Here is a 13,253-nt window from a genome sequence, read left to right on the forward strand (position 1 = left end):
TACGGAGATATTTCATTTTTTCGCTGAGATTCGACCAAAAGTGAGTATAATATTCGATGAAAGCTGTGTGACTTTTTTGTGTTCGAAGCTGAATATCTCTGCGATGGTTTACCGGAGAGAGAAATGGAAGATATGTCCGTAATCTCCGTCAAGCGGACATGCTTTTTCATGCTGCATGTCCGTAGGTAGCACGTTGCTAACGGAGTGTAGCAGCTGTTTTCTCCGGTCTGTCCCATTCATATCGAGTATGATTTATGATATTTTGTTATTTGTTTGCTTGGCTGATGGGAGATGTGTTTGTCTCATGTAGAAGTGACCTAGTTCATGTTGTTGCCAGGACGCTGAGGTTTCTGCAGAACTATAACATCATTATATTCGTTCTTCGTGGGTTCTCTGCCAGTTACTTTTAACACAAAACTCTCTAAGTTTTTATGTACTACGTCCCCCAAATGGGGGACGCTCGGTTAAGATGAACGCAACCTTAGCTGTAACCCGTAGCAGATAGTCTCTGTGAAGCGTTGCCTCAGCCCAACAGCATCTTCTCAAGGACTGAAGTTCTGACATCTGGCGCTAAATTCAAAGATTGAAATCCTGCAGCAACGGTGATTAAGACAGCAGGGAATTTCAAATAGTCAACTTTAAGCATCGCAATGCTTGAAAACGGCCGTTTACTAAAAACGCTCGCCTTATAAACCTGTGATGATGCGTTCTTATGTCAGACCAGGAAGCTAAAAAAGGCACACACTGAAAGCAATCCACGCACATGTTCAAATAAAAACATGACACAAGACGCATAGATCAGTTTAGTTCCACCTCAAAAGAATAAAAACACAGGCGTCACAGTTTTAAAACAGTTCCTTGATTATTTATTTGCATGATAGCATTGTTAGCGTCTCCTCGTCAAACTCAGTCTCTCCAAGATTTAGCAGGTTTTTTTCAGATTATTGCGAGCAAACACATTTTGATCCTGAAGTAGCCTCTTTATTTAATAATAATAATAATAATAATAATAATAATAATAATATGTATTTTATTTTTAAAAAAGTCCACTGTTATTTTGTGAGAAAAGTGCTACTTTTTGGGAGAACGATGATTGAATGATCAAAGTCGCAGTTGTCTGCTCTTAACAAGCGGTTCTCCGATGATCACAGACCTGCGCGTGTTTTCACTAACAGATTGTGGCTCACAGCACTTAATGCAGTACAAGCGCCCTTTTTTCTCCTCCTCTTCTTCTTTTTTTTTTTTTTTTTTTTTTTTGGTCTTTACAATATGGCAAAAGGAGCTGCGAATTCAAAACACTTCAAAACCTGGTGAGCACTATGAGATATAAAAACACACAGCTATCAGAGGTTATCATCACCCTCTTTGTAAAAGAAAACACTGTAAGAGCCACAGTCACTAACAACGAAGCCAAAGATCGCTAGAAAGGTCAATACTGTTGGTAGTTACACGCTACGTGACAAAGCTATGAGGAAGACGGCAAGTGTCCTTGATCAAGGAAGCTACTAGTCAGTCACGCTTTTTTTTGTGGGGGGGGAGGGGGGGCGCAACAGATGTCATTTGCTTGAATTAACAATTGTAGAAAAGTAAGCACTAATATAAAACAAGGAATGATATGAAAAGCAGTTTAAAAACAGACAATCCTCATCTAAACCTATTGAGGAGACTAGTGAGAAAGGCCACAAGGTTCACAGAGAGAGAACATGAGAACACTCCTACAGCTTAAACAAGGCAGTCCAGCAAACAAAATGTGCATTTAAATAGAAAAGGCAAATTTTACACTTATTACAGTTTAGCTTAAGTTTTTCACACACACACACACACACACACACACACACACACACACACACACACACACACACACACACACACACACACACACACACTCATTCATGTATGATTTGTTTTTTTTTCTTCATCCATCCTAAACGTAGGTCCACGTGTGGCTACAAGCTGCATTTCTTTACGAACCTTCTGGCTTCATTCATGAATGTCTCAATACTTCAAATTAACAGTTTACATTCTTCATCTGTTCCAGCATTTCTTTTTGAAACAAAAAAAAAATGTCACTTTACAAAAATCAAGCCCATGACGTTACCACACACACACACACACACACACACACACACACACACACACACACACACAAATCGGGAGCAGCTGGTTTGGGGAAAAAATAAGAGCGACAATCTTGAATTTGCCTGACAGAACAAAATAGTCACAGATTACAGTTTTAAGGGTAGAGTCAACAATTAGACCGGTTAAAATACTTAAAAAGAGATACCAAGTGAAAAACACAGTTTTGGAAGAGCCTTTTCGCAGAAGTGTTGATATGCTCCGTATGTAAAAATACAGGAAAGATGTGAGAAAACTATAAAGCAACGTCAGTGTTTTTGCAGTATCTTTTGCCTCACTTGAAATAAGAAAGAAACTCGAGGGACTCGGGTTTCATTTGGACTCTGGTCCAGCATCCTTCTGCAGCCAGTACCCTGTTCTTCAACTGTACCCTGTAAAGTGAAGAGTAGGCCGCACACAAAACAACCATTTCAAAATGATGAGGCCTATTCTTACAAAATGATTAGAACTTTTGTAAAAGTACTAGTTTTTTACATAAATAACAAAAGTTATAAATTTAAATTTGAAAAATACTTGAAAACAAAAGCAACCGTCATCTTTGATAATGACCAACACACAGCTTTTGGGTAGATTTAGATTAAATTATGTATATTTCTGTCCTAACGCCATGCTGATTGTGGCTTAAATAAGAAGAAGAGTTGTAATCAGAAACACGTTTCAGGGAAACGCCACGAGTGTTCGGCTAGATGAGAACCAACGTTCTCAAAGACGAGGAAAACAAATCCTGACTTTGACGACAAAGAAGTGGGCAAATCTGTCAAAAACACTTTTTCCTGTACAGTATGAAACAATGAATGAATAGCAGTTCAAATGAAACAAGATGAGCACAGCCTAGGTCAAAGTCTGTGTAAAGGGCAGCCCTACTTGTAGATAACATGTTGGAATCTCGTCAAGTGCAAAGAATCCAACTTGCTGAAGTGACTTCTGCATCGAAAATACATTCAAAACCTTCATTTCTGCATTTTACAATGCAGGTATAAGAGAGAAATTGTGCAACTAAAAAGCAAAAATAAAACCACTTGGTAAGAGCTATTTCTGACCGCAAGTACTGGTTTTGCGTAGAAACAGCATTTTAGGGAACATGAATCTTCACCAAAATATAGTAATCTGTTGTATTTTTGCAACTCACAGAACATGAAAGATTAACAATATCTCTGTGCAAGTACGACCTCTGAAAATGTGCTGCCGAGTGGACAAATCAACTGCAGATTCAAGTGCTGCAGCCCTGCTGAGAGCTAAAGCGCCGTGGCTTTGAAAATGAACTGTACCTCAAACATCCACCTGCAGGACCGTGGCAGACCTGGAACCAGGTTCATATCCCAACCGGTGTGCGGATCGGGAGTTTTAGGGTAAATGCCCCGGGGCTTCACTGTGAACGACCTGGCCTCAGTCTCTCAGGGTGTTAATGTGGGCGCAGATCTTGAGGGCGGGACCTAGCTTGATGTTCATGGTGGACATTAGATGCTCCTCCTTCAGCAGCAGCAGGGCCTGTCCGTCAATCTCCTGCGACAGGAACTGGGAGGCGATCTCCTCGCAGCCTGCGAAGGAGGAAGAGGATGAACAAAAAAAGAGAAGGAAGAAAAAAAAAAAAGAAGAAGCAAAGAAGAGTGTGAAAAACTCCCCAAAAAAACTATGCAATGAGCATTCAACTGAAAATCCTCCAACCTTGTAGCGAGGAGATGAACTGCGACACTTCCTCCACGCTCCACTGGGCGGGGCCAGCAGGCAGGCAGCTGGGCACGGAGCTCTCCGTCGGGAGCGGAGGAGGAAGCGGCGGGCGGCAGGAGGCGGAGGAGGCGGACGACAGGGACACGGGGTCGTCTTCGTCGTCCTCCTCTCCGCTGGACTCCTCGTCCGAATGGCTGGACTCTGAACGGCACTGTGCGGGAGGAGAGGCGGAGGAACCCCCCGTGAGCAAGGAGGCAAAATAGCGGCCGACAGTGGGGGGGCCTGCGGTTGCACCCGTATTGGGGAATTCATTTTGATAATTTACAATTGTAGGAAAATGCAGATGCCGGGTTTTTAATACAGCTATCTGAAGTTAGGAGCGTTTGCTGAATCTGATGTGACACACTCACGCGAGCCCAAAAAGAGAAGAAGAAGAGAAAGTTAAGACAAGAATACAGAAACGTACGTATGAGGCCCAATGACCCTGGCTGTTATAACTGCAGTGTATACCTGCAGCCACTAGGGGGCAGACAGGCTTAACATGAACACCTGACAGCTAACGGTGGATCCATAACTTGCTTTCCACCTTCAAAGCGTTCCCAGCAGCTAGTCACAGACCAGGGCTGTTTTCATGTGGCGATGTGCTCTCTGTTGTGGTTTACGGGGCAAAAGTGTGTGTAGTTATTAAATAAGTTGAAAACTAAGTAATGAATGTATCGTTACCTTGACAGGTATGGGTCTCCCTGCTATCTTGGCGCTGGCTATTTCGGAGCTGGTCCTGCGGGGGACCCTCCGCCTGGCGAGTCCTCCTCCCTCCTCGTCCGAGTTGGAGAGCTGACCGTGATCTTGATCGTGCCGCATGCAGAAGTGCTGCCTGAAGCTGACGTTGTACCTGGGGAACCAATACATACTGTATCGTAGACAAAGAGTGACATATACGGTACTGAAGCCAAGACGAGCAACACATACAGTTTCTTTTTTCTTTTTATCTCCTTTGCTCCATACGCGGTATTTAATCTATACTCGCGCAGTGGGCAAAAGGGGACAAATGCAAAGCAGAAGCAGAGAATGTAGAATAACACGGCGACAGCAATCTGTTCAAAACAATGCCGGCAGCGCATTGTTTATACAGCGATATACGTATACGACATAATCCATACATTTTAATATGGAAAGCAAATGAACGGGACTGCACTGTAATTTAAAAAAAACAGACATTTTTACATGCCTTATTTTTTTGTGTAGAGAAAAGAATTTGCAGAATCCGAACATAAGACTAAAACAAACATACAAACAAACAAACACACATGCTGTGTAACACGCAGCCGTAGCCACCTGAGAAAGAAACTTAAATCCTCAGTTTGTCAGAAGTTATTGATCGTTTTATTAAATGAGGCGAGGCTCCGCTGGCTGCAGCTCTCAGCGGCAGCGTGCGTCTAGTTTTTTTTCTAAGATGGCTTCCACCGCACAGATTATATTTCATGCATGTTGAAGTACCTCTTGGCACAAGACATGGAGCAGAACCTTTTGGTGCCTCTGAACTGGCTGGCGGGAGCAAAGTTTTTACAGTACTCGCACTTCAGCACTGAGGGGGAATAAAAAAAAAAAACAGAGCAGATGGTAAATTCATCACATCCAAACATTTCATTTACGCAAGTAAATAATGTAACACTGCGCCAACGTTACCTCAGAAAACTGAACAGAACTGCATTTAAATAGCTTTAGGGTTCAAGAGTGTCACGGAGGTTTTCTGTGCTGCCTTCAAGTCAAAACGCAGAGGTGGGAAACTCAGAGCTTGAAGGTTGTAATTTAAAACCTTTGTGCGTTCCCGTGGCCCAGCTCGGACAAACGAGGGTCATTTTGTTGCACACACTGTAAAATCCTGTCCTCCGTGTTTTATTTTGAAAGGTTAAGGGGAGACGGTGCAGGTGAATAGGGTCAAGTTTAACTGATGGATATCACTGTGAAACTTCCACAGGTGAATACTAGCATTAAGTTAATACTTTTTTGTATTACACGTTTTCTGAAATGTCTCGTTTTAATATGCAAATGAGGCGTTATCTTATCAAATAATGTGCTAATTTGCATACATTTCTAAAATAGAAAACTGAACATCGGATAAAGTTAGGTTAAAAATTTGTGTTTTATTTTGTTGGCATAATAGAGTCAAAGGTTACAGAGGGGATTTTGGATATCTCATTTTATCGCCCCATAAAATGGGGAAATGACAAAAAAATACTGTCAACAGTCACAAATTAATTTATTTCCTCCATGTTTTTATTATTAAAATGTAGTATAAATGAGTCTCTGAATGCTGTGTGAACAAACCCCTCAAACCTTCAGAACATAGAGAGGAATGAAAGTGTAACGTTTGGTGTGTGTAAGAGCTGCTGAAGTGGAGATTTCTGGATCAGAGTCTGAGAAAAAACTCATTTAGAGGAAACAGCCTTTAAAAATATGACTCTACAGGTGAATAGGGTAAAAAAAAATACTAATATATATCAGCATGAAACTTCCCCAGTTGATCACTGCCATTAAGACAATTATTTTTTGTATTACAGGTTTTCTGAAATATTAAGTTTGAATATGCAAATGAGGCATTAACTAACGCTAACTTTTGGTGAATCTAAGAGAAATCTACAGATCAAACAGACAAAGTAGTAAAATAAACAACTAAATGTATATTTTACATACTTTCTTTCTTTCATATTTTGCCTTAAAGTCTGGCCTTAAATAGCTAATTATTAGCAAATTAAAACCTAAAATGTACGTCCTTATCTTTAAAACTACAAAACCGTTTTGAAATATTTGAGTAAAATTAAATGTCAGTGTATTTTGATGCTTGTAAAAGGCGGTTTGTTGTTACCTGTCGCTGTTGTAACCGTCTCTGATTGGTTCGTGTCGGGACTGTCGTTGGTTAAATCCTCACCGGTCGAGTCCTTTACTGAACCACACACCTGTCAATCAAACAACACCGAGCAATAAAAGAGAAGCTTGGTGACCAGCAGACCAGAGTCACTCATGATGTGTTGTGCTTCAAAGTAGAGCTGCTGCAACAATTAGTGACAAACGATTAATCGTTTAAGTCATTTTTTTCATGCATAAATATATAGAAAATGAAGAGTAGATTAATCGATAATGAAAGTAATCGCTAGTTGCGGTCCTTCTTGAAAAGGCGCATTAGAAACTACAAATCCCAGGCACTCACAGGGAAAGGCTCCGCCCCCTCCTGGATGACGAAGCCCTCTATGAGGTGTGTTAGGACGTTGGGTTTCACCACAGCTTGAGGGGGAGGAGCTCTCTCCCCCTGGCAGACCCCACGGGACACCGGCAGCACGGGGGAGGGAGAGGAGGAGACGAGAGGAGGAGCACCAGAGCCTGGTGGGTAGAGGGGGAGGGGAGGGGGGGGTAGAGGAGCAGTAGAGCAAGTCAATATTTCGCTACATTCACGTTTATAATCCTGGTAGATTTACACGTTTGTGTGTGGTTACCTGCTTCGCTGGGATTGGTCGGCAGTGCTGAAGCGTGATCTCTGACCGGGTGGAGCCGTGGAGGGGAGGGGCCGTCCTCGTCATTGGCTGAAGTAGAGTCGGACTTTCTCTTTAGTGAGCCCGTCAACTGCTTTACCTAAAAAAAAAAACCCAATAAAGAAACAGTTTAAACGGGTGAAAAGACAAAAGAACAGCTATGAAAAGAGATGGTCAATTTTATTAGTTTTATTTTATTAAAGTACATTCATATATGACACACTTAAAGAACACACAACCTAACAATCTAAAGAGTATTTTGTTACACCTTCGTCTGTCTCATTTGTCATCCGCTTGCATGTCACACTGACAAGATAAAAAGATGAATTCATCTGTTAATAAAAATGTAAGTAAGGAACTTTTATCAGGCGCTGAATCACATTTTATTTCCAGAAGCCATTAGAGAGAGCCCAAAGAAACATTTAAATCACACTCCAACAACACACAGTCTACGCTGTCGTGCTTTAATGACAGTAATCTGCTGACCTGTGCTGTCTGACTTCCCGACGAGTCTCCGTTGGTGGTCACAGCAGCTGACGCTCCTCTCTGCTCCTCCGTCACCAGGGGGAGGGAGAGGGAGGAGCGAGACATCGAGGAGGGAGGGGAGGAAACCGCGGGGGCCTGGGAGGAGGCCGGGATCGAAGCCAGGGGTCCGTTGCGACTCGGTCCGGAGCTTTGATTGGCCTGCGGATGCACCTGAGAGACCTGAGCCATCGGGGGGGCCTCCTGTGGCGACTGAAGCGTCTTTAGCCCCGCCCCTCGGCCCACGACCCCGCCCTCCCTGGAAGCGATGGACGCCACCATGGTGAGCAGGCTGGACGAGCTGCCGAGGACGGCGGCGGCTCCGTCATGGCAGCAGCTTCCCCGGGCCAGAGCCAGAGCCTGGGTGTTTCCCAGCGTGCTCTGCCTCGCGCCCACGATCTGGACCGGGATGTGCGGCGGCGGCGGCGGAGGCGGCTGCGCGGAGCTGCTGACGGGCGGCGGGGCGGGCAGGATGGGAGGCGGGTTCCTAGAGGGCAGCTGGAGCGGCAGGCGGAGCCCCTGCAGAGTTTTGGGTTGGATGGGGACGGGTCCGTTGCCGTGGCCCGGTTTCTCGGCGCCGAGCGACGTCTTCTGCAGGGGCTGCACCACCAGCGTCTGAGCGTTCACCGCCGGTTTGATGGGGTACCCGTGGGCCTGGGACGCCGCGCTGGACGTCAGGACCAGAGTGTGCGCCGCCGTGGGAGCTGTGGTTCCCGTGGTGAGGGTCCGGGTTCCGTGAAGCAGGAGCTGGGAGAGAGGGATGGAGGAGGAGGAGGAGGAGGAGGAGGAGGAGGAAGGGTGGGCTTTGAGGTTGGTGGGCTGAGGGTACGTGGGGATTTTGATGTGGGGCGGCTGGTGTTGTGGCTGACTTGGCTTAAGGAGGGACTGGGAGTTTGATTGGTGTGAGGGCGGGACTAAAGAATAGGCAGCTGAGGAGACAGAAAAAAAAAAAAACCTGCATCAACTGAACATAACATTGACATTAAGACCTGATATGGTGAACAAACAGCAGCCTACCTGAGTCACTCCTCTCTGGGGCTTCAGTCTTAACACCTTTGAGACCGGACACACCTCGCATGGCTAGATTCTGCGCCTGGAGGGAAAGAGCAAATATAAAAAAAGGGATAAGAATCAGTGAGGTGAAAAGAGAAAGTTCTCCTCATATCATGACCACAGTGTCTCCACGAACCTGGTCGTTATCCGATTGGCCGCCGGAGGAGGAAGTTGGCGTCACTTCCTGTTTCTGTTGCTGAGCCTGTGGCTGCTGGGTGACGGTTGCGACGGCAGCAGCTGCCGTGTTGCCGGGCATGAAGATGAGCTGCGAGGAGATGGGGGCCCTCAGGGAGCGGTTGACCTGCAGGACGACGGGACGTCCCATCAGACACACAGGAAGTAAGACACTGGTGGACAACTGGTGTCAAGCTAAGTAACTGAGCTAACAGCTAGCGGTAACAGAGGCTGCATCAGAGGACACTGCTATAAATGTGTTCATCATAAATCGTGCTTAATGAAACTGCTACACCCTGTCATGCCACATGATAGGAAACATTAAAAGTGATCCATGACTCACCCTCAGGTACATTTGTCCCTGCCCCCCCGCCGTCCCACTCAGCAGCACCGATTGGCTGATGGTGGAGGTTGCCGGGCCGCCCATAGGACGGCTGCTGGTCGTAGATCCAGATGTTACGCTGGCCTGACAAACGATGAAGAGTAACTTCAATGTGGAGAATTCTTGTCATTTTTCTTTTCATGCATTACTGTAAAAAGGTTCAATCAGGACGAACATGTTACAGTGAAACTAGGTTTTTCCTCGAGACCAAAAACTAATTTCACTCGTGGGGACAGAGCTGCCTCACATTGGGTCGTCACTTAATTTTTTGGATAAACTAGCAAAACCGTAATCTAAAATGTGATTTATGAACCTAATCTTTGGCTTTTTGTACAGGAGACCACACGCCCATTAAGTGTAACGTTAAACGGAGATCATTTTAAAAAATGTCATGAAGATACACAGAAGAAGTAGAAGGTGCTGAAACCGCGACTTCTACCAGACGACTGATAAATTCTCAAAATGACACTCATAACTAAAAAGTGCTAAAACATATTGACATTTCGATGGACTGAAACACAAATCTATTTAGTATCTTCCAACCAAACAGGCTTACAAAGAAGACTTACACTCTGCCTGTTCATAGGTAGGATAAATACAAATAAAATACACAAATTATAGGAAAACTTGACTTTATATTTTGTTGAATGTTTGTCTTCATACTTGACAAGCATCTAATAAACTGCTTCATATTGTATGCGTGTATTATTCCGCTAGTTTGTCTAATTTTCCAAGCTGTAGAAACAGCACTAGACCAAACTGTTGCTCAGTCCAACTTCTTTTTTTCCCCCAAATATAATAAAAATAATACATTTCTGTTCTGCAGTCTCACAAAAGTTGCACGCAGGTTCCCATATAAAGCAGCTCAATGAACTGCACCCAGAGCTATCGAGCTAGCGTGCACCGCTACATCCTGCAAACCCCCCCCCCCCATGTTGGTGCATGGGTACGTACAGATGTGGTGCTGGTGGTCTGAGAGGAGCCGCTGCTGGACGGACTTGACTGACGACTGGCAGCCAGAGTAGCCTGGGGGGAGGAGGAGGAGGAGGAAGAGGAAGAAAAAGAGAAGAAAAAGAAGAAGATTGCTCTTTGTTTTGGTCACTAAGACACCATTTTGGGCATTCTGTTGGAGTTATTGCATTATGTGTCTTATGTTCTTTTCTCATCTATTCTGACTTTCTCTGGAATCATTTGTGAATCTCTTGTCTTGTAAAAACTGCCACAGTCTTTGACATTTATTCAGGCGAAATGATGAATGACACAGCATGCACACACACCTTTACCTGCTGCACGGCGGCCAGGTTCTGAAACTGCGCGTTGCTGATCTGCTGCTGCAGCATCAGCTGCTGGAAGTACTGAGCTGCATTCGGCTGCCTCTGTAACGCCTGCAGCGCCTGGACAGAGGAGGAGGAGGAGGAGGAGAGGACGCAAATCAACAATCATGGGGCGGTAAAGCAAACGAAGAAAGAAGGAGAAGGAGGAGACGGAGAAGAAGAAAGGGACGGGAGAAGAACGAGAGATGGAGAAGATGACGGCACACAACCAGATGAAGACGAGGCAGGGAAAGAGGACAAGAAGCAGGAGAAGAAAAAAAACAAGACGGAAGAGAAACGAGGGCAGAGGAGGCGGAGATGCTGTAAAGCCTCCTGTCTGCTGCCTGATGTATGAGCGGAGGCTCGTACAGTAATAAGTTGAGAGATGAAAGCGGCCGGCTGGATCAGTGTGTGCAGGGTGACAAAGACGGACGGCAGAAGCCTGGGAACATTACACAGAGCCGCCATCAAAAGCAGCACGACCCGGCCTCTTTCTACACCTCCCGGTTTCAGTAATGTGAAAGCTTGAGCTATGAAAGGTGCTATCTAAATAAAGTTTATTATTATTATTATTATTATTATTATTATTACCACCACTAGTGGCTGCTGAGAGGTTATTTTGCCGATGAATAAATCTAAAAGCTGTCAACATCACACCGATTTGTATTATTTTATGTTGTGCACTCTTTTCAAAACCATAATAACTTTTGTGATTTAGTACATTTATTGAATTTTTTTAAGGAAACACTAATTGCGTTCCCTAATAAATAATGTTTGTTTCAGCCAAAACTCAAAAGGATTCACAACAGATGATTTTTTAAGTCTGTTGTCGAGAGGGGAAAAAAAGCACCAAGGTTGACAGAGTGAAAGCCTGTAAACTGTCAACACACACACACACACACACACACACACACCTACCTGCACCGCCTGTCTTTCATACAGAGACATGGAGTTCATCGGAGAGGGGCGGGAGCTCGTTCCAGACGCAGCGCTCCCATTGGTCGAAGCCCCCTGCTGGTTCTGCTCTCCGTCCGTCTCCATGGCTGCTGAGGAGACAGAGGAGCAGTCCATCAGTGTCTCTCACACTCACACTCACACACACACACACACACACACACACTTTATCTGATGAAAAACCAGCCGTCACTTTTCGTGACAAACGGCGTTCCTCACAGAGGAGAGACGCTGTAGAAGCGACTCAATGTTTCACCGGTGGTCGACGTGAACACTGACTGATGCTCACACTGACAGAGATGCTTTCAGACCGACGCTGACAGCTACTCATGTGTTCTTCTGACACGACGAACATTTGTAAAGGAGTCCATTGTTTGTGCATCACATCACAATAAGTCAGTGTTCTCTTGAAGAGGAGACTCTAAACATGGAGGCTGGACACTGAGCACAGTAAATCCTGATTCTTCTTAAAAACACGGCTACCCTCGAAGAAAAGGCTTTCAAATGAAAAAGTTAAATTACAAATGAAGAGAATAACTGACTAAGTAATGAATTAAATATGCAAAGAAAACTGTAATTATTTTGCAGCATTTTTAAACCGTTTTTAAAAATACGGTTCACATTTATTTATAGCCGACATGAACACAAACATTGATGTATCTTCATGCAATTTTGTATCTGTAGTTTTTAAAACTGCACATGAGCTCACCACAAAAGGTAAAGATTTAAAAACACGCTCCTTCTTTTGTAAAAGTCTGTAGAGCAAACAAGAGTTTTAAAATAACAAATATTAAAAAAAATAATAATAATAAATTGACATTTCTTACCCAATATTTTTTCTCTTTCCCCTTTAATTTATTTTTTCTTACAAAATCAGCACTGGCCTAAAAATAAATATTTGATATTTGCTCTGTTTATATTTCATAAACATAAAATTTCAACAGTATTTATTATTTTTTTTTTAATGTTTATTGTTTGTTTTCTTCTTCCTTGCTGAACATCTGGATTTATTGTGGGCCTATTTGGTGTATTCATTTAACCCATGCAGCATCTTTATTACCCCTACATCTCCTACACACACACATACATGCACGCACGCGCGCGCGCACACACACACACACACACACACACACACACACACACACACACACACACACACACACACACACAGTCCCAGCAGTAAATAAAAGGAGGCTTCCTCTTTCAGCTGCATGCATCAGCTGAGGACACATAGCTGGTGTTAGCTAGAGCTACCATCACCCTCCATGTTTCACCGGAGGCTACTCCTCCTAGCATCCCGTTAGCCTGCCGCTGCTGTCTGGTCTCGGTACCGGGTCCGTGCTTACCGTCACCGGTCCGGGGTTTCTCCGCCTCCTGCTGCACCGGCTGCCCGCTGCTGAACGGCTCCGGGCGGCTCGACGGGCTCCGGAGCTGCGTGCTTGTTGCTTCTTTTCTTCTGCTTTGGCCGCAGCAGCAGCAGCAGCAGCACGGCTTTTACTGTTTTGCATAAATTTGCAGCTGATG

The 13,253-nt window shown here is 44.5% G+C and overlaps 1 protein-coding gene across 3 annotated transcripts; it reads right to left on the reverse strand.

Moving 5' to 3' along the window:
• Positions 1-702: 702 nt before the first annotated feature.
• Positions 703-13,221, reverse strand: LOC137872936 (polyhomeotic-like protein 1). 3 transcript variants are annotated; one of them, XM_068711463.1, is made up of 15 exons: positions 13,076-13,221; positions 11,694-11,821; positions 10,746-10,856; positions 10,417-10,488; positions 9,424-9,546; positions 9,043-9,207; positions 8,871-8,946; positions 7,818-8,782; positions 7,296-7,431; positions 7,013-7,182; positions 6,671-6,761; positions 5,302-5,389; positions 4,528-4,696; positions 3,802-4,015; positions 703-3,674 (listed from the first exon to the last, which is right to left on the reverse strand). In XM_068711463.1, exons 2-15 carry the CDS (start codon positions 11,814-11,816, stop codon positions 3,523-3,525), a joined length of 2,655 nt encoding a protein of 884 aa, XP_068567564.1. In that variant the 5' UTR covers positions 11,817-11,821; positions 13,076-13,221; the 3' UTR covers positions 703-3,522. The 3 variants fall into 3 exon arrangements, with proteins under 3 accessions (XP_068567564.1, XP_068567563.1, XP_068567562.1); XM_068711462.1 differs by having other exon boundaries at positions 4,528-4,714; positions 10,740-10,856; positions 11,694-11,818; positions 13,076-13,155; XM_068711461.1 differs by having other exon boundaries at positions 4,528-4,714; positions 10,740-10,856; positions 13,076-13,148.
• Positions 13,222-13,253: the final 32 nt, after the last annotated feature.

The sequence above is a fragment of the Cebidichthys violaceus genome, unplaced genomic scaffold, assembly GCF_023349555.1.
Source record: "Cebidichthys violaceus isolate CVI_PGR_0920_01 unplaced genomic scaffold, fCebVio1.0.p SCAF_16, whole genome shotgun sequence".
Lineage (NCBI taxonomy): Eukaryota > Metazoa > Chordata > Actinopteri > Perciformes > Stichaeidae > Cebidichthys > Cebidichthys violaceus.

Excerpts from the sequence above, each read along its gene's own strand:
- LOC137872936 (XM_068711462.1), bottom strand. The coding sequence starts at position 11,816 with ATGGAGACGGACGGAGAGCAGAACCAGCAGGGGGCTTCGACCAATGGG. Across the intron at positions 10,489-10,739 it reads CCGCCGTGCAGCAGGTAAAG|GCTACTCTGGCTGCCAGTCG; the intron begins GTGTGTGTGCAT and ends TCCTCCCCCCAG. Across the intron at positions 3,675-3,801 it reads GTTCATCTCCTCGCTACAAG|GCTGCGAGGAGATCGCCTCC; the intron begins GTTGGAGGATTT and ends CCTCCTTCGCAG.